Below are 26,933 nucleotides of genomic sequence, written 5' to 3'. Positions count from 1 at the left end.
TTTTTCAGAATCCCTGTGGGGGTAAAAAAAGACGTAAAACCCTCGCTAGCGTTAGCAACGCCACCCTGAGGGGCTCGCCACGGCAGAACCAACAAGACAGAGAGAACCTTTGTCTGATGAGCAGAAAAAGAGGAAACTGGAGCGGGACGCTCTCTGCAGGGGGCGGGGGTGGGAGGGGGGGGTGATGCGGAGAATGTTTACGACAGTGAACTTTCACAGGAGACCAGCAGGGGGAGCGCTGAAGCTAATCTTGCATAGTTCCCCTTTAAGTTGTTTTTGACTCCTGCAGCTTTCAGCATCCAGCTCTGGGCAGAGCTGCTGCTTTCGGCTGCAGACTGATACTGAAGGGCTGAGAAACACCTGATACCCCTTTAAAGATTCCTTTCCAAAATGTTCTGGTCCAAAACCAACCTGTAAAGTTACATTAAAAAACAAAACTCTACAGAGCCGAAGCTGCACAGCAAACAAAGAATCAGCTTCTTTAACGGCGCTGAGCGTTTGTCACGTGATCCGTTCTTCCTCATTGGTAAAAATATCGAGCTGCAGCAGCGGCACCAAAGAACTGTCAGAGCTACCGGCCAGCAGGTGGCGGTAGTACAACCAAAGATGGTGGCAAGCTGCCGTAAAGCATCACAGAAGAAGATGTGTCGGAGCTAACGGAGCTAACGGAGCTAGCCAGTAAATAGATGACTACTTTAATCAGCGATGTGGTCTCGGATCGGGGCCTGGGCTCCAGGACTCCAGGACTCCAGGACTCCAGGACTCCAGGACTCGCCGATACCGATGCCAGCATTTTCGGCAGTTTTGGCAAAGTTTCCGATCCTGGTATCGGAGTTGGAACAACTGCAGCAGGTTCTCCACCGTTGGCCCGGTCCTGGTTCTCCACCGTTGGCCCGGTCCTGGTTCTCCACCGTTGGCCCGGTCCTGGTTCTCCACCGTTGGCCCGGTCCTGGTTCTCCACCGTTGGCCCGGTCCTGGTTCTCCCACCGTTGGCCCGGTCCTGGTTCTGCAGGTTCTCCTGGGTGTGTTCCAGGTACCAGCCGTCCTACCTGACCGACGCCTGCTGGTCTCCGGTCAGACCAGCGGTCTTCTTCTCGGTGAGGACGGACGGCGCGCTGGACGTCTGGGACATCCTGTTCAAACAGAGCCGGGCCACGCTGAGCGTCCAGGTGCTGGCCCCGCCCCCCACCGCCGGCCCCGCCCCCCGCCGCCGGCCCCGCCCCCTGATGCGCGTTGTGTCCTCAGGTGTGCGACGCAGCGCTCCACAGCCTGCGGGTCCAGGACGGAGGACGCCTGCTGGCCTGCGGGTCCCAGCAGGGAGACGCTGCCGTCCTGCAGCTCAGTGGAGGACTGACCCGGGTCCAGAGGAACGAGAGGAGCCTGCTGGCCGCGGTGAGGACGGGGGACGGGGGACAGAGAGACACTGAGACACTGAGAGAGAGACTGCATTCTGTCCTCATTCTGTCCGGTTCCAGATGTTCGAGCGGGAGACCAAGAGGGAGAAAATCCTGGAGGCGCGACAGAAGGAGCTCCGTCTGAAGGAGAGGAGCCGGTCGGAGCAGAGCAGAGAGGAGGAGACAGGAGGAGGAGGAGCAGGAGGAGGAGGAGGAGGAGGAGGAGCAGGAGGAGGAGGAAGAGGAGCCGGAGAGGAAGGAGGAGGAGGATGCAGGAGGAGGAGGAGGAGCAGGGAGGAGGAGGCAGGAGGAGGAGCAGGCGGAGGAGGAGGAGGAGGAGGAGGAGGAGGAGGAGGCGCGAGGAGGAGTGGAGGAGGAGGAGGAGGAGCGAGGAGGCAGGAGGAGGAAGCAGGCGAGGAGGAATGAAGAGGAGGCAGGAAGGAGGGAGGCAGGAGGAGGAGGCAGGAGGAGGGAGGAGCAGGAGGAGGAGCAGGAGGAGGAGGAGGAGGAGTTTCACTGAATCCCGCCTCTCCCCCTGTGGACTTTGACTGACAGCTACTTCAACCAATCAGAGCTTCAAACAAATACGCTGACTAGCTTTAGCTCTTTAGCTCTAGCTTCTCTACACGCAAAAAACATCTTTTCCTGTTAGAAACTCACCAAGCGCAGACCCTTCAGACCCTTCAGACCCTCCAGACCCTCCAGACCCTCCAGACCCTCCAGACCCTTCAGACCCCTCCAGACCCTCCAGACCCCTCCAGACCCTCCAAGACCCCTCAGACCCTCCAGACCCTTCAGACCCTCCAGACCCTTCAGACCCTCCAGACCCTCCAGACCCTTCAGACCCTCCAGACCCTCCAGACCCTTCAGACCCTCCAGACCCTCCAGACCCTCCAGACCCTTCAGACCCTTCAGACCCTCCAGACCCTTCAGACCCTTCAGACCCTCCAGACCCTCCAGACCCTTCAGACCCTCCAGACCCTCCAGACCCTCCAGACCCTTCAGACCCTCCAGACCCTCCAGACCCTCCAGACCCTCCAGACCCTTCAGACCCTCCAGACCCTCCAGACCCTTCAGACCCTTCAGACCCTCCAGACCCTCCAGACCCTCCAGACCCTCCAGACCCTTCAGACCCTCCAGACCCTCCAGACCCTTCAGACCCTCCAGACCCTCCAGACCCTCCAGACCCTTCAGACCCTCCAGACCCTCCAGACCCTCCAGACCCTCCAGACCCTTCAGACCCTCCAGACCCTTCAGACCCTCCAGACCCTCCAGACCCTTCAGACCCTTCAGACCCTCCAGACCCTCCAGACCCTTCAGACCCTCCAGACCCTCCAGACCCTCCAGACCCTTCAGACCCTTCAGACCCTCCAGACCCTTCAGACCCTTCAGACCCTCCAGACCCTCCAGACCCTCCAGACCCTACAGACCCTCCAGACCCTCCAGACCCTTCAGACCCTTCAGACCCTCCAGACCCTCCAGACCCTCCAGACCCTTCAGACCCTTCAGACCCTTCAGACCCTCCAGACCCTCCAGACCCTCCAGACCCTTCAGACCCTTCAGACCCTCCAGACCCTCCAGACCCTCCAGACCCTTCAGACCCTCCAGACCCTCCAGACCCTCCAGACCCTTCAGACCCTCCAGACCCTCCAGACCCTCCAGACCCTTCAGACTCTTGCTTGATTGTTGCTTTCAGACGATGGTTAAAGTTTATCTCCGTAATCAGAGTTACAAAAAGCAGCAACGTGCTGTCAGTACAGCGACGTAGTCCTTCACAGAAACAAAGAAAAGACAAAAAAAAAGCTTTATGAGCTTTCTTCAAAGACACACCCGGTGATTAAAGGAGACGGCTTTTAATGGAATACAGGTCATTATTAGAGGGTTTACAGTGTTAAGACTAGTTTCTTTTCCAGGAAAAAGACACCTGTGATAAAGAAATGAAGGAAGACCCCTGAGGAGGAGCAGGACTCCCCCCTCTAGCGTTTAATGTGGCATATTTTACCCCTTTCCTTTCTTTCCTGTAATCTTTGTTTCCTCCTTTCTTTCTTCATGTATGTGTATACATTGTTTTATGCTTGCTTTATGTGTACATTGATCTTTTCAATAAAGGGGAAAAAAAAAGGAGCAGCAGGAGCAGGAGGAGGTGCTCCTGCATCTGGAGCTGTTCTGGAAATGTCGTTTTCTTGACTGGTTCCAGAGCAGCTCAGAGGACCAGAGGGCGCCGGCGGGCTGGAGGCAGAACCTCCTGGTTCCGCTGAGTTCTGCTGAGACCAGGGCGTCCCGACATCCGCTTTCGTCCAGACATTGGTGAAAGTTTCACATCTTCAGAACAACCTGGTCCGGACTGCAGGAGCGCCGGTCCAGCGGTTCTGGTCTGGACCCGGTCCGAAGCAGGAGCTTCCATCTCGACCCGCTCCGTGTGTTCTACTGTGAGAGAAGCTGTTTTCAGGTTTGATAAAGTTGTAGAAATTCACAGCTGGCTGCTGGGAAAGTTTCATCTCAATTCAAATGTTAAAGGTGGTTTTACGGGGCTAAAGAGAACGGAGAACGGAGAACAGTTCCATGGCTGAAAAAGGAAGAAATGAGGGAGTCCGCGGAGAGACGAGCGTGATGACGTCATGCTGGCGTGCGAAGCGTCTGCTAGCTGACGTCACGTCGCAGCCGCCTGAACCCGGAAGCCTCGGCTTTGTTTACATGGCGGCCTTTGTTCGCTGATCCGGATCATGTCGGAGGAGCAGGAGGAGCAGGAGGAGCAGCTGCCGGGCGGCCGCAGCCTGCTCGCCGCCGCGGAGCTCCAGCTGGCCGCCGCCGTGCAGGACGTCCTCCGCCTGCTGCGGGAGCGCTGCGGGGCGGAGCTGCGGGAGCTCCGGAGGCTGCTGACGGAGCGGCTCTCCTCCGCCGTGGAGCTCATCCTCACCGCGGTGCAGGAGAGCCGGGAGCCGGAGGGAGGTGAGTCCCGGATCCGGGAACAGCCGGAAGCGCTCCAGCAACTGGCGGAGTGCGAGAATCCCGCCACAGCCCGGGAACATGCACGTGGTGTGTGTGCGTGTGCGTGTGCGTCTGTGTTTCACTGTCCTGTGTCCTCTGCAGGGCTCCGTCTGTCCATCGGCCTCTGCAGTCAGGAGTCTTCACCCAGTGCCTCGTCCACACAGGAGGAGGTCTGTGAGCCGGAGCGCCGGCCCGGCCCCCCCGGCCCCCCCGGGCCCCCGGGGGCCCCCCTGCAGGAGGATGAGCAGCGTGGGGCGCTGCCTCACTGCTGCAGAGTGTGCCACAAGTCGTTCGACGGGGAAGGGTTCCTGATGAAGCACGTGGAGAAGCACGTGTTTCCGGAGTCGCAGTGTGTGTGTGGCGTGTGTGGCGAGCGGCTGCAGTCCGGCGGCGCTCTGCGGCTGCACCTGCAGAGTCACCGCGACCGCAGCCGCACCTGCGACGTCTGCGGGAAGAAGTTCCCGTCCGTCCGGGCGCGGCAGACGCACCGCCGGCTGCACACCGGCGAGCGGCCCTTCGTCTGCGCCGTCTGCGGCAAAGGCTTCAACCAGAAGGGCAACATGGCCACGCACATGCGCACGCACACGGCGGACAAGCCCTTCAGCTGCGGCGTCTGCCGGCGGGCGTTCGGCCACGCCGGCTCGCTGGAGCGCCACGTCAAGATGCACGACGGACACCCGCCCTTCGGCTGCGACGCCTGCGGGGAAACCTTCAGCAAGAGCGGCGAGCTGAGACGCCACGCTCAGAAGCACCGGGCCGCCCAGCCCCCCGGTACCGGGGGCCGCCGCCGCCCCGGCCCCGCCTCCGCCCCGTCCCACCGCTGCCTCGTCTGCAGCGCCACCTTCCACGACCCAGGGAACTTGGCGCGGCACGCGGAGACGCACCTGGACCGGGACGAGGCGGCGTGCGGCGTGTGCGGCGAGCGCTGCCCCTCCCCCGAGGGTCTGCGGCTCCACCTCCAGACTCACGGAGACGGCGGCGGTGGCGGGCTCAAGCCCTTCAGCTGCAGCCACTGCGGCAAAGACTTTCCCCGCAAAGGCTCCCTGGAGCGCCACGAGCGGCTGCACGGCGGCGAGCGGCCCTTCATCTGCGAGTTCTGCGGCAAGACCTTCATGGAGAACGCCGTCCTGAAGAGGCACATCAAGAGCCACACCGGCGGCAGGCCGCGCATCTACTCCTGCGACGTCTGCGGCAAGAAGTTCACCATGAGCCAACATCTGGACGTGCACAAGAGGATCCACACCGGCGAGAAGCCCTACAGCTGCCGCGTCTGCCGCAAGGACTTCCGGCAGGTGGGCAACCTGGACTCCCACATGAGGATCCACACCGGCGAGAAGCCCTTCATCTGCAGCCTCTGCGGGAAGCGCTTCCGCCAGAAGGTGTCGCTGGAGACGCACGAGCGCTTCCACAAGAAGGAGAAGCCGTTCGGCTGCCAGCTGTGCCGCAAGGGCTTCGTGCAGAAGATCGACCTGAAGAGACACATGCTGACGCACACCGGCGAGAAGCCGTACGGCTGCGCCGTCTGCGGCAAGCGCTACCAGGAGAAGCGCTCGGTGGACGCGCACATGAAGGTGCACGCCGGCGAGCGCCCCGGGGGGGCCGCCGCCTCAGATCCCAGCCTGAAGAGAGCTCAGGAGGAACATGCAGACTTCATCCAGCTGTGAGGGGCGGAGAGCAGTCTCCCCCCCCCGCCCCCCCCCAGTGGAGAGTGCCCCCCCCCCCCCCCCCCCCGGTGGAGAGCGGCGCCCCCCGGTGGTCAGAAACTGGTTGTTCGCTCCTCGCTCGGGTCTCAGGTGATCGTTTGGTTTTGTCGGCGTTCAGCAGCTCCTCAGCAGCGGCACATCAAAGCGTCAGAGCAGTGACGGCCCGAGGCCACGCCCACAGGAGGGGTTCGTTTCCATGGCTACACTGATTATTGTCACTGAAAAAGCTCAATCATTCGTTCTTCAGTTTCAAAGTGAAAAAATAAAGAGGTCTGTGAATGTTTTGGTTTGGATTTCCTGTTTTAAACAGAAAGGTTTGGTTTAAAAATACAAACATTGGAAACAGAGTTTTTCTCCTCTTCATGATCAAAGAGGAGGAAAATGAATCTCTAACATTTTATTTTCCAAATGACAAATAATATCAGTGAGAGACAGAAAGGAATGGAGACAGGAAGTGGTCCTCAGCAGGTTTCAGAGACAGGAAGTGGTCCTCAGCAGTTGAGGCTCCTCATGTTTCACCACTGCTGATGAATTTCAAAATGGCCGAAATGTTGAATCCATGGCTGTGTCCAAATGTCCACACTGTCCCCTGACCCCTCAGTCCCTATAGAGCTGGACTACATAGTGGACTTTACAGTCCTGAATCCATTGGAATTTGTACTAAAAGCTCCCAACTTTTTCTCTCAGCGCTGACCAAGTGACCCCCGGCCGCTACTATGGTAGCCATGGTAACCATGGTAACCAGACCTTTTTTAACATATATATATTTTTAATGTCTCTTATTCTGCGTTTTCTTTTCCTCTCGTCTTTCTAATCATTGAAGAATAAATAAAGATATATCACTAAATTCTTCCTGGTGCACTGCTGCTCTTCCACCATTTTGCTAGAGATTTGCAATGCACCATGGGTAATATTGAGCTGCCTAGGGACCATCCATGTTCACTACTTTTCAAGATGCATTGTGGGAAATTTCTAGTGCCCTTCTTTGTTGCTATCCGGACATTCAGACAGTCCTACAGATGTCTTCACTGTGCAGTGTCCTGTAGAGGACACAGTGGACATTCGGACACAGCCCATGTCTTCAACTTCCAGTGAGGCAGAGGAGGAGGAGGTCACCAGAGGGTCACCAATCAGGAGCGACTCAGATATCAGATGAGCAGCTGTTCCTCCTCCCCCCTCCAGCTGTTCCTCCTCTCCTTCAGCTGTTCCTTCCCCCTCCAGCTGTTCCTCCCCCCCTCCGGCTGTTCCTCCCCTCCTCCAGCTGTTCCTCCTCTCCTCCAGCTGTTCCTTCCCCCTCCTCCAGCTGTTCCTCCTCTCCTCCAGCTGTTCCTCCCCGCTCCAGCTGTTCCTCCTCTCCTCCAGCTGTTCCTCCCCCTCCTCCAGCTGTTCCTCCCCCCCTCCAGCTGTTCCTCTCTCCTCCAGCTGTTCCTCCTCTCCTCCAGCAGGTCCTTCCCCTGTCCAGCAGGGGGCTCCAGCTGTTCCTCCTCTCCTCCAGCTGTTCCTCCCCCTCCTCCAGCTGTTCCTCCTCTCCTCCAGCTGTTCCTCCCCCCTCCAGCTGTTCCTAACCTCCTCCAGCTGTTCCTCCCCCCCCTCCAGCTGTTCCTTCCCCCTCCAGCTGTTCCTTCTCTCCTCCAACTGTTCCGCCTCTCCTCCAGCTGTTCCTCCTCTGCTCCAGCTGTTCCTCCCCCCTCCAGCTGTTCCTCCTCTCCTCCAGCTGTTCCTCCTCTCCTCCAGCTGTTCCTTCCCCCTCCAGCTGTTCCTCCTCTCCTCCAGCTGTTCCTCCCCTCCTCCAGCTGTTCCTCCTCTCCTCCAGCTGTTCCTCCTCTCCTCCAGCTGTTCCTCCCCCCTCCAGCTGTTCCTCCTCTCCTCCAGCTGTTCCTCCTCTCCTCCAGCTGTTCCTCCCCCCTCGAGCTGTTCCTCCCCCTCCTCCAGCTGTTCCTCCCTCCTCCAGCTGTTCCTCCCCCCGTCCAGCTGTTCCTCCCCCTCCTCCAGCGGTTCCTCCTCTCCTCCAGCTGTTCCTCCTCTCCTCCAGCTGTTCCTCCCCCTCCTCCAGCTGTTCCTCCTCTCCTCCAGCTGTTCCTCCCCCCTCCAGCTGTTCCTCCCCCCCTCCAGCTGTTCCTTCCCCCTCCAGCTGTTCCTCCTCTCCTCCAGCTGTTCCTCCTCTCCTCCAGCTGTTCCTCCCCCTCCTCCAGCTGTTCCTCCTCTCCTCCAGCTGTTCCTCCCCCCTCCAGCTGTTCCCCCCCAGCTGTTCCTTCCCCCTCCAGCTGTTCCTCCTCTCCTCCAGCTGTTCCTCCCCCTCCTACAGCTGCTCCTCCCTCCTCCAGCTGTTCCTCCCCCTCCTCCAGCTGTTCCTCCCCCCTCCAGCTGTTCCTCCCCCTCCTCCAGCTGTTCCTCCTCTCCTCCAGTTGTTCCTCCCCCCTCCAGCTGTTCCTCCTCTCCTCCAGCTGTTCCTTCCCCCGTCCAGCTGTTCCTTCCCCGTCCAGCTGTTCCTCCTCTCCTCCAGCTGTTCCTCCCCCCGTCCAGCTGTTCCTCCTCTCCTCCAGCTGTTCCTTCTCTCCTCCAGCTGTTCCTCCCCCTCCTCCAGCTGTTCCTCCCCCCGTCCAGCTGTTCCTCCTCTCCTCCAGTTGTTCCTCCCCCCTCCAGCTGTTCCTCCTCTCCTCCAGCTGTTCCTCCCCCCTCCAACTGTTCCTCCCCCTCCTCCAGCTGTTCCTCCCCCTGTCCAACTGTTCCTCCTCTCCTCCAGCTGTTCCTCCCCTCCTCCAGCTGTTCCTCCTCTCCTCCAGCTGTTCCTCCCCCCGTCCAGCTGTTCCTCCCCTCCTCCAGCTGTTCCTCCTCTCCTCCAGCTGTTCCTCCCCCCTCCAGCTGTTCCTCCTCTCCTCCAGCTGTTCCTCCCCCCTCCAACTGTTCCTCCCCCTCCTCCAGCTGTTCCTCCCCCTGTCCAACTGTTCCTCCTCTCCTCCAGCTGTTCCTCCCCTCCTCCAGCTGTTCCTCCCCTCCTCCAGCTGTTCCTCCTCTCCTCCAGCTGTTCCTCCCCCCCCTCCAGCTGTTCCTCCTCTCCTCCAGCTGTTCCTCCCCCCGTCCAGCTGTTCCTCCCCTCCTCCAGCTGTTCCTCCTCTCCTCCAGCTGTTCCTCCCCCCCTCCAACTGTTCCTCCCCCTCCTCCAGCTGTTCCTCCCCCTGTCCAACTGTTCCTCCTCTCCTCCAGCTGTTCCTCCTCTCCTCCAGCTGTTCCTCCCCCCATCCAGCTGTTCCTCCTCTCCTCCAGCTGTTCCTCCCCCTCCTCCAGCTGTTCCTCCTCTCCTCCAGCTGTTCCTCCTCTCCTCCAGCTGTTCCTCCCCCCTCCAGCTGTTCCTCCTCTCCTCCAGCTGTTCCTCCTCTCCTCCAGCTGTTCCTCCCCTCTTCCAGCTGTTCCTCCCCCCGTCCAGCAGGGGGCTCCAGCTGTTCCTCCCCCCCCTCCAGCTGTTCCTCCCCCCTTCCAGCTGTTCCTCCCCCCTCCAGCAGGGGGCTCCAGCTGCCCCCCCCGTCCAGCTGTTCCTCCTCTCCTCCAGCTGTTCCTCCTCTCCTCCAGCTGTTCCTCCCCTCTTCCAGCTGTTCCTCCCCCCGTCCAGCCGGGGGCTCCAGCTGTTCCTCCCCCCCCCTCCAGCTGTTCCTCCCCCCTTCCAGCTGTTCCTCCCCCCTCCAGCAGGGGGCTCCAGCTGTTCCTCCCCCCCCTCCAGCTGTTCCTCCCCCCTTCCAGCTGTTCCTCCCCCCTCCAGCAGGGGGCTCCAGCTGCCCCCCCGTCCAGCTGTTCCTCTTCTCTTCCAGCTGTTCCTCCTCTCCTCCAGCTGTTCCTCCTCTCCTCCAGCTGTTCCTCCCTCCCTCCAGCTGTTCCTCCTCTCCTCCAGCTGTTCCTTCCCCCTCCAGCTGTTCCTCCTCTCCTCCAGCTGTTCCTCCTCTCCTCCAGCTGTTCCTCCCCCCCTCCAGCTGTTCCTCCCCCTCCTCCAGCTCTTCCCCCCCCCCTCCAGCTGTTCCTTCCCCCTCCAGCTGTTCCTCCTCTCCTCCAGCTGTTCCTCCCCCCGTCCAGCAGGGGGCTCCAGCTGTTCCTCCCCCTCCTCCAGCTGTTCCTCCCCCTCCTCCAGCTGTTCCTCCCCCGTCCAGCTGTTCCTCCTCTCCTCCAGCTGTTCCTCCTCTCCTCCAGCTGTTCCTCCCCCGTCCAGCAGGGGGCTCCAGCTGTTCCTCCCCCTCCTCCAGCTGTTCCTCCCCCCTCCAGCTGTTCCTCCCTCCTCCAGCTGTTTCCTCCCTCCTCCAGCTGTTCCTCCCCCCGTCCAGCTGTTCCTCCCTCTCCAGCTGTTCCTCCCCCCTCCTCCAGCTGTTCCTCCCCCTCCTCCAGCTGTTCCTCCCCCCTCCAGCTGTTCCTCCCTCCTCCAGCTGTTCCTCCTCTCCTCCAGCTGTTCCTCCCCCTCCTCCAGCTGTTCCTCCTCTCCTCCAGCTGTTCCTCCCCTCTTCCAGCTGTTCCTCCTCTCCTCCAGCTGTTTCCTCCCCTCTTCCAGCTGTTCCTCCTCTCCTCCAGCTTTCCCCCCCCCCTCCAGCTGTTCCTCCTCTCCTCCAGCTGTTCCTCCCCCTCCTCCAGCTGTTCCTCCTCTCCTCCAGCTGTTCCTCCCCTCCTCCAGCTGTTCCTCCCCTCCTCCAGCTGTTCCTCCTCTCCTCCAGCTGTTCCTCCCCCCCTCCAGCTGTTCCTCCCCCCCCTCCAGCTGTTCCTCCTCTCCTCCAGCTGTTCCTCCCCCTCCTCCAGCTGTTCCTCCACCCCCTCCAGCTGTTCCTCCTCTCCTCCAGCTGTTCCTCCTCTCCTCCAGCTGTTCCTCCCCCCTCCAGCTGTTCCTCCTCTCCTCCAGCTGTTCCTCCCCCCGTCCAGCAGGGGGCTCCACGGCTCCTCCACGGCTCCTCCGGACCGGAAGTCGGAGTGTTTACGTCTCCGTCCCGGGCTGCAGAGAGCGGAGAAGCCGCAGAATGTGCGCCGTGCAGCTGCTGCGGGCGTCGGTCCATGAGCGGATGGGCGCCGCCGCCGCAGACCTCCTGCTGCGGCTGGAGGAAGGAGGAGAAGCGGCGGAGCTCCCGGCGCTGAGAGCGCTGCTCCCCGAGCGGCTGGCGGCGGCTGCGGAGGAGATCGTCGCTCTGCTGGAGGAGACCGTGGCGGAGTACGAGGAGCGGCTGGAGCGCTCCGAGCGGGAGCTGCGGGGCCAGAGGAGGCTGCTGGACGCCGTGCTCCAGCCCCGAGTGCTGCTGAGCAGAGCAGGTCAGTCCCCGCCCGCTCAGCTCGGCGCAGCCGGGACGCGCCGGTCAGCAGACCCGAGAGCCTCAAAGACCATTGAGTCCTGACCCCCGGTGTTCCGCATCAAGCTGTGACCCTGTTAACTGGTGACCGGAAGCCTGAAGCGTCCGTTGTTCCTGGCAGCAGCAGCAGATGTGCTGAACGCCCCACACAGCCTTTACAATGAAGTCTCAGAGTTACTGAGAGTTTATCGTTGTTTGATCGACATGTGACTTCTGCTGCTGCACGCGCTCATATCTGATTGAAACAGTCACAGTCAGTGAGGGGGCGGGGCTACACCTGGTCACGTCTCAACAGCAGTGAGCAGACGGACGGCCATCAGCCGGTGTTCCCGGCCCGGCTGAGGGAATAATTCTCCAGTGTCCTTAGTTCTGTAGTTTGACTCCCAGCAGAAGCAGCTGGGCGACACGTCTTCACCACCGGTCACAGCCTGATGTGGAACGCCGGACACACCCACTGGTCCCTGAAGGCATCTCAGGTCTCATCCTATCAAGAAGCACCTGAGCCCTGTGCTGTTCTCTGATTGGCTGTGCTGTAACGTTTTTCTCTTTTCCCTCCACCTCCTCAGAGTTCCAGGCTCCAGACTCGAACCTGGAGCCCTCCCCGCACCGTCAGGACCTGGAGCCCGTCGGCAGCGGGGCGTCCCGCTCGCCCTCCCCGTCCTACCAGCCGCTGGCCGAGGCCAGCAGCGACGGCGAGCCGGACGCGAACCCGACGGGAAGGAGTGCCGTCAGACCGCCGCGGAGGAAGAGGCGGGGCCGGAGCGGGCGGCGGCGCTCGGCGCCCCCGCAGAGCTACAGCTGCCTGGTGTGCGGCCGCACGCTGCAGGGGAGGGGCTTCCTGCTCCAACACGTGACGCGGGCCTGCGCCGCCGACCCGGACGGCCGCTGTGGATACTGCGGCGAGCGGCTGGAGTCGGCGGACGCGCTGAGGCTGCACCTGCAGACGCACAGCGAGAACAGCAAGACCTGCTCCTTCTGCGGGAAGGCCTTCCACTCCATCCTGGCGCGGGAGCTGCACGAGCGCCTGCACACCGGCGAGAAGCCGCACGGCTGCCACGTCTGCGGCAAGGCCTTCAGTCAGAAGGGCAACCTGGCCTCGCACCTGCACGTGCACGCCGCCGAGAAGCCCTTCAAGTGCACGGAGTGCAGCCGCGCCTTCTGCCACGCCACGTCGCTGCAGCGACACATGGAGGAGCACGCGGCGGCGGCCGTGCACTCTTGCGGCGTGTGCACGCAGCAGTTCAGCAAGAAGAGCGGCCTGCGCCGCCACATGGCCGCGCACCGCCAGGACGGCGGCCCCGGCCCCGGACCGCGACGCTTCCGCAGCCCGGCGCCGTCGTACCGCTGCAAGGCGTGCGGCGACGCCTTCGAGCGCAGGAGCCTGCTGGTGAAGCACGCCGAGACCCACCTGCCCGAGCCGGACCGCGGCTGCGGCCTCTGCGGATGCCGGTACGAGTCCGCCGACGGCCTGGCGGCTCACCTGCGCTCCCACCGGGACGCCGGCGGCACCTGCGACACCTGCGGGAAGAGCTTCCCCGGACAGTCGGCGCTGCAGATGCACATGCGCATCCACACCGGCGAGAAGCCGTACGCCTGCAGCTTCTGCGGAAAGACCTTCAACCAAAGTGGCAACCTCAAGACGCACCTGAAGATCCACACCGGCGAGCGCGCCTTCTCCTGCAGCCTGTGCGGGAAGGGCTTCACGCAGAAGCAGACGCTGGACACGCACGTGCGCTTCCACAACAAGGAGCGGCGCTACCTGTGCCAGGTGTGCGGCAAGGGCTTCATGCAGGATGTGGACCTGAAGAGACACATGCTGATCCACACCGGCGAGAAGCCCTACCGCTGCCACGTGTGCGGCAAGAGCTTCCAGGCCAAGCGCTCGCTCAACGGACACCTCAAGGTCCACCCGGGGGCCGAGGGGGGCGGGGGGGCCGAGGGGGGCGGGGCCCAGCACAGCCTGCACAGGACGGACGCTTTCTATCCAGGACTCCTGCAGCTGTGACGGTCTGCTGGTCACATGACTCCGACTGTTCCTGTGAGGCCTTCACGCCGGAAACACAACACATCAACTGTGTGTGAGAGAGAGAACAACGGAAGGGATGTGAGCTTCATGTTCCCCACTGGGAGGAGGGGCTCTCTGTAGGCCAGATCAGACTGGATTCTAACAGAAATGTTTCATTCCATCAAATTAAAAAGAATTTAAAAAAGGATGAAAACGCTTCTCTGTCTTCGTTTTCATGTTTGCCTTACTGTGATGTTTTATAACTAACACCATTCAAAACGTTTGTCACCTGCCCTACTTCACCTGTCATAGTTCAGTAGTTCACCTGTTGTACTTTAGTAGTTCACCTGTCGTAGTTCAGTAGTTCACCTGTTGTACTTTAGTAGTTCACCTGTTGTAGTTCAGTAGTTCACCTGTCGTAGTTCAGTAGTTCACCTGTTGTAGTTCAGTAGTTCACCTGTCGTAGTTTAGTAGTTCACCTGTCGTAGTTCAGTAGTTCACCTGTTGTACTTTAGTAGTTCACCTGTCGTAGTTCAGTAGTTCACCTGTTGTACTTTAGTAGTTCACCTGTTGTAGTTCAGTAGTTCACCTGTTGTAGTTCAGTAGTTCACCTGTCGTAGTTTAGTAGTTCACCTGTCGTAGTTCAGTAGTTCACCTGTCGTAGTTCAGTAGGTCATCTGTTGTAGTTTAGTAGTTCACCTGTCGTAGTTCAGTAGGTCATCTGTTGTAGTTCAGTAGTTCACCTGTCGTAGTTCAGTAGGTCATCTGTTGTAGTTTAGTAGTTCACCTGTTGTAGTTCAGTAGTTCACCTGTCGTAGTTCAGTAAATGGTAAATGGTCTACACTTTTTTAGCGCTTTTACACTGCATTGACAGAGCCCAAAGCGCTTTGCACTGCATTAACACATTCACCCATTCTCACACACATTCACACACCAGTGGAGGTGGCTGCCATGCAAGGTGCTCAGTCCATCCACTGGGGGCAGTTCGGGGTTCAGTGTCTTGCCCAAGGACACTTCGACATGCAGACAGGGGGAGACAGGAATCGAACTAACAACCTCCCGATTGCAAGACGACTGCTCTCCCCACTGAACCACAGCGGTCCTACGGCCCTACCGCCAGTAGGTCATCTGTTGTAGTTTAGTAGTTCACCTGTTGTAGTTCAGTAGGTCATCTGTTGTAGTTTAGTAGTTCACCTGTTGTAGTTCAGTAGGTCATCTGTTGTAGTTCAGTAGTTCACCTGTCGTAGTTAAGTAGGTCATCTGTTGTAGTTCAGTAGTTCACCTGTCGTAGTTCAATAGGTCATCTGTTGTAGTTTAGTAGTTCACCTGTCGTAGTTCAGTAGTTCACCTGTCGTAGTTTAGTAGTTCACCTGTCGTAGTTCAGTAGTTTGCCTGTCGTAGTTCAGTAGTTCGCCCGTCGTAGTTCAGTAGTTCACCTGTCGTAGTTTAGTAGGTCATCTGTTGTAGTTTAGTAGTTCACCTGTCGTAGTTCAGTAGGTCATCTGTTGTAGTTCAGTAGTTCACCTGTCGTAGTTCAGTAGTTCACCCGTCGTAGTTCAGTAGTTCACCTGTCGTAGTTTAGTAGTTCACCTGTTGTAGTTCAGTAGTTCACCTGTCGTAGTTCAGTAGGTCATCTGTTGTAGTTTAGTAGTTCACCTGTCGTAGTTCAGTAGTTCATCTATTGTAGTTTAGTAGTTCACCTGTCGTAGTTTAGTAGTTCACCTGTTGTAGTTCAGTAGTTCACCTGTCGTAGTTCAGTAGGTCATCTGTTGTAGTTTAGTAGTTCACCTGTCGTAGTTCAGTAGTTCATCTATTGTAGTTTAGTAGTTCACCTGTCGTAGTTTAGTAGTTCACCTGTCGTAGTTCAGTAGGTCATCTGTTGTAGTTTAGTAGTTCACCTGTCGTAGTTCAGTAGTTCACCTGTCGTAGTTCAGTAGGTCATCTGTTGTAGTTCAGTAGGTCACCTGTCGTAGTTCAGTAGTTCACCAGTCGTAGTTCAGTAGTTCACCTGTCGTAGTTTAGTAGTTCACCTGTTGTAGTTCAGTAGTTCACCTGTCGTAGTTCAGTAGTTCATCTATTGTAGTTTAGTAGTTCACCTGTCGTAGTTTAGTAGTTCACCTGTCGTAGTTCAGTAGTTCACCTGTCGTAGTTCAGTAGTTCAGCTGTCGTAGTTCAGTAGTTCACCTGTCGTAGTTTAGTAGTTCACCTGTCGTAGTTCAGTAGGTCATCTGTTGTAGTTTAGTAGTTCACCTGTCGTAGTTCAGTAGTTCACCTGTCGTAGTTCAGTAGGTCATCTGTTGTAGTTCAGTAGGTCACCTGTCGTAGTTCAGTAGTTCACCAGTCGTAGTTCAGTAGTTCACCTGTCGTAGTTTAGTAGTTCACCTGTTGTAGTTCAGTAGTTCACCTGTCGTAGTTCAGTAGGTCATCTGTTGTAGTTTAGTAGTTCACCTGTCGTAGTTCAGTAGTTCAACTGTCGTAGTTCAGTAGGTCATCTATTGTAGTTTAGTAGTTCACCTGTCGTAGTTTAGTAGTTCACCTGTCGTAGTTCAGTAGTTCACCTGTCGTAGTTCAGTAGTTCACCTGTCGTAGTTTAGTAGTTCACCTGTTGTAGTTCAGTAGTTCACCTGTCGTAGTTCAGTAGGTCATCTGTTGTAGTTTAGTAGTTCACCTGTCGTAGTTCAGTAGGTCATCTGTTGTAGTTCAGTAGTTCACCTGTCGTAGTTCAGTAGTTCACCTGTCGTAGTTTAGTAGTTCACCTGTTGTAGTTCAGTAGTTCACCTGTCGTAGTTCAGTAGGTCATCTGTTGTAGTTTAGTAGTTCACCTGTCGTAGTTCAGTAGGTCATCTGTTGTAGTTTAGTAGTTCACCTGTCGCAGTTCAGTAGTTCAGCTGTCGTAGTTTAGTAGTTCACCTGTCGTAGTTCAGTAGGTCATCTGTCGTAGTTCAGTAGTTCACCTGTCGTAGTTCAGTAGTTCACCTGTCGTAGTTCAGTAGGTCATCTGTTGTAGTTCACCTGTCGTAGTTCAGTAGGTCATCCGTTGTAGTTCAGTAGTTCACCTGTCGTAGTTCAGTAGGTCATCTGTTGTAGTTCAGTAGGTCATCTGTTGTAGTTTAGTAGGTCATCTGTTGTAGTTCAGTAGTTCACCTGTCGTAGTTCAGTAGTTTAACGTCATACTTCACCTGTCGTAGGTCATCTGTTGTAGTTCAGTAGTTCACCTGTCGTAGTTCAGTAGTTTAACGTCATACTTCACCTGTCGTAGGTCATCTGTTGTAGTTTAGTAGTTCACCTGTCGTAGTTCAGTAGGTCATCTGTTGTAGTTCAGTAGTTCGCATGTCGTAGTTCAGTAGTTCACCTGTCGTAGTTCAGTAGTTTAACGTCATACTTCACCTGTCGTAGTTCATCTGTTGTAGTTCAGTTGTTCGCATGTCGTAGTTCAGTAGTTCACCTGTCGTAGTTCAGTAGTTTAACGTCATACTTCACCTGTCGTAGTTCATCTGTTGTAGTTCAGTTGTTCGCATGTCGTAGTTCAGTAATTCACCTGTTGTAGTTCAGTACTTCACCTGTTGTAGTTTGCCTGTCGCAGTTCAGTCGTTCTCCTGTCGCAGATCAGCAGTTCGCCTGACGCAGTTAAGTAGTTCACCAGTCGTAGCTCACCTGTCTTACTTCAGTAGTTCACCTGTCATAGTTCAGTATTTCACCTATCGCATTTCAGTGGTTCACCTGTCGTACTTCACCTGTCGAAGTTCAGTCATTCACCTGTTGTAGTTCAGTAGTTCGCCTGACGCAGTTCAGTAGTTCACCAGTCGTAGTTCAGTAGTTTGACTGTCGTACTTCACCTGTCGTAGTTCATCTGTTTTAGTTCAGTAGTTCACCTGTCATAGTTCAGTAGATTGCCTGTTTTTTAGTAGTTCACCTGTCGGAGTTTAGTAGTTCACCTGTTGTAATTGAGTAGTTCACAGTTGTACTTTAGTAGTTCACCTGTTGTAGTTCAGTAGTTTGACTGTCGTACTTCACCTGTTGTACTTCACCTGTCGTAGTTCTCTACTTCACCTGTTGTAGTTTAGTAGTTTGCCTGTCACAGTTCAGCAGTGCACCTGTTGTAGTTCAGTAGTTTGACTGTCGTACTTCACCTGTTGTAGTTCATCTGTTGTAGTTCATCTGTTGTAGTTCAGTAGATTGCCTGTCGTAGCTCAGTCGTTCACCTGATGTAGTTTAGTAGTTCGTCTCACAGTTCAGCAATTCACCTGACGTAGTTCAGTAGTTCACCTGTTGTAGTTTAGCAGTCGCGTGTCGCAGTTCAGTAGTTCACCTGTTGTACCTGTTGTAGTTGAGTAGTTTGCCTGCCGCCTCTTGTAGAGCAGCTCAGCTGGAACCGGCTGGAAGCAGGATTTAAAGTTTTCATTAACAGGAGAGAGTGGGAGGAAAGCTTTGTGTGTGTGTGTGTGTGTGTGTGTGTGTGTGTGTGTGTGTGTGTGTGTGTTTTAACAGGATACACCCTGTGGGCCAGGAAGTCACTTAAACACACACTCTCCCTCCTCAGTGCACCCCTTCCTGGAAATGACCATCGCGTGTGCGCGTGCACGTTGGGGCGATAAGGAAGGTGTCGATCCAGGAGGAACTCCTTACCCACAATCCACCTCTGTGGCGCGCGCCCGCGGCCACCAGGGGGCACCAACATCACAGGCTGGGGCAAGAAGAGGCCCCAGAAAGGTTTCAGACGAGCCCAACCCCCCGCCCCCCCCCCGCCCCACGACCCCCCCGAATCCCCCCTGGACCCCCCACGACCCCCCCGGACCACCACACGGTGCCCAGCCTGCCCTCAGCTGGCCTCGCGGTGAGGGAGCGGCGCCGCGCACACTCATAGTCCCTCAGTTCGAGTCCCTCAGCGTGCAGAGGAGGGGGCGGGGCCGGGGAGGGGTGTACGCGCGCTAATTCACCGCCGCACGCGCACCTCGTCCTGGCGAGTGGGCGTCCCCTCAGCAAAGCCACGCACGCGCGCCCATGCTCCGTCAGCGTGTGGGCGCGTGCTCGTCGGGAAGCCGGGACATGACCGGGACGTGAGGCGGAAACGCGCGAGCCGCCGCCGTTTTCTTGTTCGTGCACGAGGACAGCCTGAAGGAGTCCACAGGTAGGAGCCAAGCCGTGGCCCGCGGACCAGCACAAGTACCGGACTACACGGTTCTAAGTTCAAAGCGAGCCGACGCGGTGAAGAAACGGAAACCGGAGCGTTTTCTGACTTTTTATTTTCTTTTTTCTCCGTGTCGAAGACTTGAAAACGAACCGGAACCGGTTTGGCAGCAGAACACACCTGAGCCCAGGTAAACAACAACAACACAGCAGCCAGCTCGGCCTCCGCTCCCTCCACCACTTTGTTTGAGCACTTTTCCTGCTGAAAGTCACCCTGAGAACAGCCGCGACAGCCAGACGGCCTCATCAGGGCTCCGTCGTCATGGTGACCTGACAGGGAGCTGCTCTTCCTCAGGACGTCGTTTCCCCTCAGCTTCACCTGGCAGGCTGTTTGTTTCCACCGGAAGTTTCTCTGCCGTGTTTTGGTTTTTTCTGGAGTTTGTTTTCACCTGTTGTTTGATGTTTTTTTTCCCCTCCAGTAGGTCTGACAGGCTTGATTGTTTTCGCCTGTAGTTTATCTGACATTTGTTTTAATTTTCCCTGCATTTGTCTGACAGGCTGTTTGTTTTCGCCTGTAGTTTGTCTGATATGTGTTTTAATTTTCCCTGCATTTGTCTGACAGGCTGTTTGTTTTCGCCTGTAGTTTGTCTGATATGTGTTTTAATTTTCCCTGCATTTGTCTGACAGGCTGTTTGTTTTCGCCTGTAGTTTGTCTGATATGTGTTTTAATTTTCCCTGCATTTGTCTGACAGGCTGTTTGTTTTCATCCATAGTTTGCCTGACGTGTGTCTTTATTTTTCCCTGTATTTCGTCTGACAGGGTTGTTTTCGCCTGTAGTTTACTGAAGTGTGTGTATATTTCTCCCTGCAGTTTGTCTGACAGGCTCGTTGCCATGCTGTCTTGGCCACGCCCCTCCCTCCAGCTCCTTCTTCTCCTCATCCAACCAGCAGCGTCCTCCCTGTTGCCCGGCAACGCCACAGACGGAGTCCAGGAGGTCATCGTGGCGGCCATCTTGCCGCAGACGAACACGAGCTATGCGTGGGCGTGGCCTCGCGTGGGCCCGGCGCTGCAGGCGGCGCTGGACCGGATCAACTCGGACCCCTGGCTGCTGCCGGGCCTGAGCCTGCGGCTGGTCTACAGGAACTCCGAGGACCGCGACGGGCTCTGCTCGCACTCCATGGCGCCGCTGGCGGCGGTGGACCTGCACATGGACCACGAGCCCTGGGTCTTCCTCGGGCCCGGCTGCACCTACTCGTCCTCGCACGTGGCGCGCTTCACCGCCCACTGGGACGTCCCCATGGTGACGGCCGGCGCCCAGGCCTGGGGCTTCTGGGAGCACGGCACCGTCACCAACACCGGCCCCACCCACAAGAAGCTGGGCCAGTTCGCGGCGCGGGTCCAGGACGCCTTCGGCTGGCGGCACCGCGCCGTCCTCCTCTACACCCGGGACACCGGGGACGACGGGCCCTGCTTCTTCGCCGCCGAGGGTCTCTACAACGTCCTGCTGGACCGGAACGTCTCCACCTACCACCACCAGCTGCACGACGTGGACTACCGGGCCCTGGTCCAGGACATCCGGGACAACGGCCGAGGTCGGCGCTCTGTCTGGCCCCCCTGTCTGTCCCCCACTGTCCCCCACCGTCCCCTGTCCTCCAGCGAGGGGTCTCCTCCAATCCGCCAGTCCTAACAAGTCCTGTCTGGACTCTGGACAGTGGACAGTGGACAGTGTGGACAGTGGACAGTGGACAGTGGACAGTGTGGACAGAGTGGACAGTGGACAGTGTGGACAGTGGACAGTGTGGACAGTGGACAGTGGACAGTGGACAGTGGACAGTGTGGACAGTGTGGACAGTGGACAGTGTGGACAGTGGACAGTGGACAGTGGACAGTGTGGACAGTGGACAGTGTGGACAGTGTGGACAGTGGACAGTGGACAGTGTGGACAGTGGACAGTGGACAGTGTGGACAGTGTGGACAGAGTGGACAGTGGACAGTGTGGACAGTGGACAGTGGACAGTGGACAGTGGACAGTGTGGACAGTGGACAGTGTGGACAGTGTGGACAGTGTGGACAGTGGACAGTGGACAGTGGTTGTTTCTTCATGAGCTGGAGCTTCTGGAATTTTCCCACATTTGGTTTGAAAACCTGAGTAGAAAAAGCTGCGAGTGTGTGAGTGTGTGTTGTCTGAGTGTGAGTGTGAGTGTGAGTGTGTGTGTGTGAGTGTGTGTGTGTTGTCTGAGTGTGAGTGTGAGTGTGAGTGTGAGTGTGTGAGTGTGAGTGTGTGTGTGTTGTCTGAGTGTGTGTGTGAGGGATTTACTGAAACTGGCCCTACAGTGATGATCAGCAGGAGGACCTGGTCTGGAGGGATACAGTCAGGTCGGCACCCAGGGGGGGGACTCTCGGGGGGCGGGGGACAGGGCAGGGGGGCTCTCGCGGGGGGCTGGGGACAGGGCCGGGGGACTCTCGGGGGGCGGGGGACAGGGCAGGGGGACTCTCGGGGGGCGGGGGACAGGGCAGGGGGGCTCTCGCGGGGGGCTGGGGACAGGGCCGGGGGACTCTCGGGGGGCGGGGGGACAGGGCAGGGGGGTTCTCGGGGGGGGCTCTCGGGGGGGTGGGGGACGGGGCAGGGGGGCTCTCGGGGGACAGGGCAAGGGGGCTCTCGGGGGGGCGGGGGACAGGGCCGGGGGACTCTCGGGGGGCGGGGGACAGGGCCGGGGGACTCTCGGGGGGCGGGGGGGACAGGGCAGGGGGGCTCTCGGGGGGGGCTGGGGACAGGGCCGGGGGACTCTCGGGGGGCGGGGGGACAGGGCCGGGGGACTCTCGGGGGGCGGGGGACAGGGCAGGGGGCTCTCGGGGGGCGGGGGGACAGGGCAGGGGGGCTCTCGGTGGGGGGCTGGGGACAGGGCCGGGGGACTCTCGGGGGGCGGGGGACAGGGCAGGGGGGCTCTGGGGGGGCGGGGGGGGACAGGGCAGGGGGGCTTCTCGCGGGGGGCTGGGGACAGGGCCGGGTGACTCTCGGGGGGCGGGGGACAGGGCAGGGGGACTCTCGGGGGGCGGGGGACAGGGCAGGGGGGTTCTCGGGGGGGGCTCTCGGGGGGGCTCTCGGGGGACAGGGCAGGGGGGCTCTCGGGGGGCTCTCGGGGGACAGGGCAGGGGGGCTCTCGGGGGGGCTCTCGGGGGGTGGGGGACGGGGCAGGGGGGCTCTCGGGGGGGCTCTCGGGGGGGTGGGGGACAGGGCAGGGGGGCTCTCGGGGGGGGCTCTCGGGGGGGCGGGGGACAGGGCCGGGGGACTCTCGGGGGGCGGGGGACAGGGCCGGGGGACTCTCGGGGGGCGGGGGACAGGGCAGGGGGGCTCTCGGGGGGGGCTGGGGACAGGGCCGGGGGACTCTCGGGGGGCGGGGGGACAGGGCAGGGGGGCTCTCGGGGGGCGGGGGGACAGGGCAGGGGGGCTCTCGGTGGGGGCTGGGGACAGGGCCGGGGGACTCTCGGGGGGCGGGGGACAGGGCCGGGGGACTCTCGGGGGGCGGGGGACAGGGCAGGGGGGCTCTCGGTGGGGGCTGGGGACAGGGCCGGGGGACTCTCGGGGGGCGGGGGACAGGGCCGGGGGGCTCTCGGGGGGCGGGGGACAGGGCAGGGGGGCTCTCGGTGGGGGCTGGGGACAGGGCAGGGGGGCTCTCGGGGGGGGCTGGGGACAGGGCAGGGGGGCTCTCGGGGGGGGCTGGGGACAGGGCAGGGGGGCTCTCGGGGGGCTCTCGGGGGACAGGGCAGGGGGGCTCTCGGGGGGGCTCTCGGGGGACAGGGCAGGGGGGCTCTCGGGGGGGCTCTCGGGGGACAGGGCAGGGGGGCTCTCGGGGGGGGCTCTCGGGGGGGTGGGGGACGGGACAGGGCAAGGGGGCTCTCAGGGGGCGGGGGGCAGGGCAGGGGGGCTCTCGGGGGGCAGGGGGGCTCTCGGGGGACAGGGCAAGGGGGCTCTCGGGGGGGCGGGGGACAGGGCCGGGGGACTCTCGGGGGGCGGGGGACAGGGCCGGGGGACTCTCGGGGGGCGGGGGACAGGGCAGGGGGGCTCTCGGGGGGGGCTGGGGACAGGGCCGGGGGACTCTCGGGGGGCGGGGGACAGGGCAGGGGGGCTCTCGGGGGGCGGGGGACAGGGCAGGGGGGCTCTCGGTGGGGGCTGGGGACAGGGCCGGGGGACTCTCGGGGGGCGGGGGACAGGGCCGGGGGACTCTCGGGGGGCGGGGGGACAGGGCAGGGGGACTCTCGGTGGGGGGCTGGGGACAGGGCCGGGGGACTCTCGGGGGGCGGGGGACAGGGCAGGGGGGCTCTCGGGGGGCGGGGGGCAGGGCAGGGGGGCTCTCGGTGGGGGCTGGGGACAGGGCAGGGGGGCTCTCGGGGGGGGCTGGGGACAGGGCAGGGGGGCTCTCGGGGGGGGCTGGGGACAGGGCAGGGGGGCTCTCAGGGGGCTCTCGGGGGACAGGGCAGGGGGGCTCTCGGGGGGGCTCTCGGGGGACAGGGCAGGGGGGCTCTCGGGGGGGGCTCTCGGGGGGGTGGGGGACGGGACAGGGCAAGGGGGCTCTCAGGGGGCGGGGGGCAGGGCAGGGGGGCTCTCGGGGGGCAGGGGGGCTCTCGGGGGGCAGGGCAGGGGGGCTCTCAGGGGGCGGGGGGCAGGGCAGGGGGGCTCTCGGGGGGCAGGGGGGTTCTCGGGGGGGGCTGGTCGGGTCTGTCTTGACCATAAGTTTCTGACCAACTCGGCCAAAAGCCTCTTTCTGTCACCAGGCTGCGGCTGCGGCGCCACGACGCCCACATTTTTTTGACGATCTGTTTGAGGCGAGTAGCTTAGCTGCGAGCGCAGCGGCTGTCTGGTCATGTGACCAGATCATGTGACCAGATCATGTGACCAGATCATGTGACCAGGCGGCGTTTGATCAAACCAGTCGCCTGCATTATAATGAAAACTGCGCGCCGTGGCGCCGCAGCCGCAGCCTGGTGACAGAAAGAGGCTTTTGGCCGAGATGGTCAGAAACTTATAGTCAAGACAGCACCGACCAGCCCCCCCTGAGAGCCCCCCCCAGACCTGGTCCTCAGGGGACCTGGTCTAGAGGACCTGGTCTGAGGGGGTCTTGCTGACGCTCCTGCTCTTCTTCTTCAGTGGTCTACGCCTGCTGTTCCAGGGATGTCTTCCGGACTCTCCTGGTCCAGTTTTGGAGGGACGGTGTGGACCTGAAGGACTACGTCTTCTTCTTCATCAACCTGTTTGCAGACGGTCTGGAGGACCGGGGTCCCGTCCGGCCCTGGTTCCGGGGGGACTCGGAGGACCGTGCAGCCCGCCTGGCCTTCAGAGTGAGTCCGGGGTTCTGGGTTCTCTGCTCCGCCTCCCAGGTTCAGAGCCAAACCCCAGACCACGTCCCGGATTAGGACGGCGGCTTTCCCACAGCTCCGTCCCGCCGTGGTCCCGGTTCTCCCCTGACCCCTCTGGTTCTGGTTCCCCCTTGACCCTCTGATCCCAGTTCCCCCCTGACCCCTCTGGTCTGGTCCCGGCTCCCCCCTGACCCCTCTGGTCTGGTCCCGGTTCCCCCCTGACCCTCTGGTCTGGTCCCGGCTCCCCCCTGACCCCTCTGGTCTGGTCCCGGCTCCCCCCTGACCCTCTGGTCTGGTTCTCCGCAGAGCGTGAAGGTCCTGACGTACTACCAGCCCCCCACGCCGCAGTACCTGCAGTTCACCGAGGACCTGAAGAGGAACGCCAAGAAGATGTTCAACTTCACCATCACAGACTCCGTGGTACTGATCCTGTCCGTCCCGGTCTCGGTTCCGGTCCTGGTTCTGGTTCTGATGGAACCGCCCTGTGGTCTGAACCCTGTGTTTTTGTCAGTACAACATGATTGCCGGAGGGTTCTACGACGGACTCATGATGTTCTCCCAGGCCCTGAATGAGACCCTGAGCCAGCAGAGACCGGGCCCCGGGCCGGTACCGAGGCCCAGAGGGGACACACTGACCCACAAGATGTGGAACCGAATCTTTCCAGGTGAGAACCGTAGTCCTGTGTCCAGGAGGAGGCGGGGTCAGGCTGTGTGGACCAATCAGAGAGCAGCAGGGAGAGCGACCTGCTGTGGAGCGCCCGGCCTGCTGGCGGCCATCTTGGGTGGGGACCAGGCTGCACAGCACCTGGAGCAACGATAAGTTTCAGCATGAAGTGATTCCTGATTCCTGATAAACACCAGACCCGGAAGGGACACACACACACACACACACACACACACACACACACACACACACACACACACACACACACACACATTTCATCTTCTCTGAGCCCCCATCCAAGATGGCCGCCATGCAGGCACGTCTCCCCACAGCGCGGGTCGGAGGTCAGGCAGCCAATGGGGAGTCTGGGTGAGGGCTCCAGGTCTCCCTGGGAACCGGAGCAGGACACACGCTCTCAGGACCCCAGCATGCTGACGCTCATGAGAACCAGCTGTGGGAACCCACCACGGACCCACCTGGGAATCAAACCACCAACCCAGAGAGGAAACACATCCGGCCCCTGACTCACTGCTCTGTCCTCCAGAACAAGACAGAACGTCTGCTCTCTGATTGGTTGTCTGCTCTCTGATTGGTTGTCTGCTCTCTGATTGGTTCTCTGGTCTCAAATTAATTCAATACAATTCAAAGAACTTTATTTATCCGTGCGGAGCTTCATTTGTGCGGCGCATCAGGGCGTGTACAAAACAACACGCATTCAAAACAGTCAGCCCCCATGCACACGAATACCCACAATCCACCATCAGCTGATGTGCCAGCACAACAGAAAATATCATGGTCAATGAATGAATGGGTGAGTAAATAAATAAGTACCGATGAAGGACAACTAATTAAAATGAATGAATGAATAAATAAAAAGTCGATTAAAATACAGCAGTATCGATAAAAACAAGCTCTCATCATGAACTCATACAAACTTCGACAGAACAGGTTTTTCTTGAGCCTGTTCCAGACGTGCAGACTGCAGAATGACAGAGTGCAGATTACGCTCAGCCGTTCATGAGCCGGATGATGTGGGGATGAACCTGGACCTGGCTCGCTCAGGCCTGAGTGTCAGTGATCTGGTCTCTCCCTGAGGGCAGCAGGTTGTCGTGGCTGCAGTGTGTGTGTGTGTGCGATCAGAGGCTGTGTGTGTACCTTTCAGTTCAACCCTCCGGTTGTGAATGCAGGTGAGTGAATCGCTCCACTGCTCGGTGTTAGCATTCTGCGGAGCGGGCCGGATGGACCGGATGGAACCGGAGAGGAGGGTTTCACTGTTCAGATGGAAGGTGAGCCTCTGATCGATTACTGTCCCGAGGTGTTTGAATGACTCCACCCTCTCTGCCGCCTGGCTGTTGACTGGCAGAGGGGGGTGATGGGGGGGTTTCCGCAGGTCGACCACCATTTCTCCAGACAGTTCCGCCTGCACCGCTCTGTGAAGGCGTCCTGGTGTGTCGGTGTGTCCACGATCACAGTGTCGCAGAATGTTTGGTCGATGTTGTGTCCGGTCGGTGCTTCTGCAGTGGCCGGTGTGCAGGGTGGACAGGACGGGTGAGAGGACAGATCCTGGTGGGGCTCCGGTGGAAACGGTCCCGGGTGAGCTGAGGTGACCTTTAACCCTCACCCTCTGTTGTCTGTCAGTCAGGAAGGAAAGGGTCCAGAGTACCAGATGTGGGGTGACGTCCGTCTTGAGTAGCTTACTGCTCATCAGAGGAGGCAGCGCAGGGCCGAAGGCGCTTGAGAACTCGCCAGACAGCAGTCCGATGGAGAACTTGGGCTCCTGGCGGTGGGCAGTCAGGACTGCGTCCTCCACACCCCGGTGGTGCTCATAAGCAAACTGAAGGGGGTCAGCATGGATCCGGACTCCGTGTCGGAGCTGGGAGAGAAGAAGCCTCGGGAAGCCTTTCATCCCCAGAGATGTTGGTGCTACTGGCCCAAAGTCATGATTGCAGGTGGGGTTGCTCTTTCTGGGTACTGGACAGGTAGTGGAGGGTTTCCAGAGAGACGGGTTGTGTGTTCAGAGAGGGAGCGGGTAAAGAGACAGCAGAAAACAGCAGCCAGCTGACTACAGGCGGACCTCAGCAGCCTGCCACAGGTCTGGTCAGGTCCCGCTGCTTGGTTTGGTTTCGTCCTGGTTATGATGAGCTGTACCTCGGCCCGCTGCAGCTCCAGGTCGTCGGTGCTGCAGGTCATCGGGGCGAGCTCAGCGATCAGCTCCTTCCTGTCCTGTGTGCAGTCGCACCGGTCAAACCTGCAGTGAAACTGATTGCGGTGGTCCGCATGCCGGCCGGGCCCCTCGTTCCTGTGTTTAATGAAGCTGAGTTTGTGGGAAGGCCAGCTGGAGTTCTGACGCCAGGCGTCCCTGCCATCTCCTTCCCCTCTCCTTATATG

General features: G+C 59.6%; 2 protein-coding genes and 1 pseudogene across 3 annotated transcripts; all 3 read left to right on the top strand.

Moving 5' to 3' along the window:
* Positions 1 to 1,012: 1,012 nt before the first annotated feature.
* On the top strand, positions 1,013 to 3,705 carry LOC115384851 (dynein intermediate chain 3, ciliary-like; annotated as a pseudogene).
* Positions 3,706 to 4,072: 367 nt separating this feature from the next.
* LOC115384850 (zinc finger protein Xfin-like) lies at positions 4,073 to 13,605 on the top strand. Its single transcript, XM_030087040.1, has 4 exons — positions 4,073 to 4,343; positions 4,485 to 6,042; positions 10,971 to 11,356; positions 11,961 to 13,605. The coding sequence occupies exons 1-4, from the start codon at positions 4,118 to 4,120 to the stop codon at positions 13,397 to 13,399; spliced, it is 3,609 nt and encodes a 1,202-aa protein (XP_029942900.1). The 5' UTR covers positions 4,073 to 4,117; the 3' UTR covers positions 13,400 to 13,605.
* Positions 13,606 to 18,349: 4,744 nt separating this feature from the next.
* On the top strand, positions 18,350 to 25,836 carry LOC115384848 (atrial natriuretic peptide receptor 1-like). 2 transcript variants are annotated; one of them, XM_030087038.1, is made up of 7 exons: positions 18,352 to 18,527; positions 18,667 to 18,717; positions 19,397 to 20,118; positions 23,673 to 23,863; positions 24,188 to 24,301; positions 24,393 to 24,546; positions 25,733 to 25,836. In XM_030087038.1, exons 3-7 carry the CDS (start codon positions 19,419 to 19,421, stop codon positions 25,738 to 25,740), a joined length of 1,167 nt encoding a protein of 388 aa, XP_029942898.1. In that variant the 5' UTR covers positions 18,352 to 18,527; positions 18,667 to 18,717; positions 19,397 to 19,418; the 3' UTR covers positions 25,741 to 25,836. The 2 variants fall into 2 exon arrangements, with proteins under 2 accessions (XP_029942899.1, XP_029942898.1); XM_030087039.1 differs by having other exon boundaries at positions 18,350 to 18,717; positions 24,444 to 24,546.
* The last annotated feature ends 1,097 nt before the right edge of the window (positions 25,837 to 26,933 follow it).

This window comes from Salarias fasciatus, unplaced genomic scaffold (assembly GCF_902148845.1).
Source record: "Salarias fasciatus unplaced genomic scaffold, fSalaFa1.1, whole genome shotgun sequence".
Taxonomy (NCBI): domain Eukaryota; kingdom Metazoa; phylum Chordata; class Actinopteri; order Blenniiformes; family Blenniidae; genus Salarias; species Salarias fasciatus.
This window is presented reverse-complemented; position numbering and strand designations above follow the sequence as displayed.

What these genes read in the sequence shown, in the direction of transcription:
- LOC115384850 (XM_030087040.1), top strand. Translation starts at nt 4,118, where the DNA reads ATGTCGGAGGAGCAGGAGGAGCAGGAGGAGCAGCTGCCGGGCGGCCGC. An exon ending in GAGCCGGGAGCCGGAGGGAG is followed by an intron (nt 4,344 to 4,484) that starts GTGAGTCCCGGA and finishes TGTCCTCTGCAG; the next exon opens with GGCTCCGTCTGTCCATCGGC. An exon ending in AGTGCTGCTGAGCAGAGCAG is followed by an intron (nt 11,357 to 11,960) that starts GTCAGTCCCCGC and finishes CCACCTCCTCAG; the next exon opens with AGTTCCAGGCTCCAGACTCG.
- LOC115384848 (XM_030087038.1), top strand. Translation starts at nt 19,419, where the DNA reads ATGCTGTCTTGGCCACGCCCCTCCCTCCAGCTCCTTCTTCTCCTCATC. An exon ending in CATCCGGGACAACGGCCGAG is followed by an intron (nt 20,119 to 23,672) that starts GTCGGCGCTCTG and finishes CTTCTTCTTCAG; the next exon opens with TGGTCTACGCCTGCTGTTCC. An exon ending in CAGCCCGCCTGGCCTTCAGA is followed by an intron (nt 23,864 to 24,187) that starts GTGAGTCCGGGG and finishes GGTTCTCCGCAG; the next exon opens with AGCGTGAAGGTCCTGACGTA.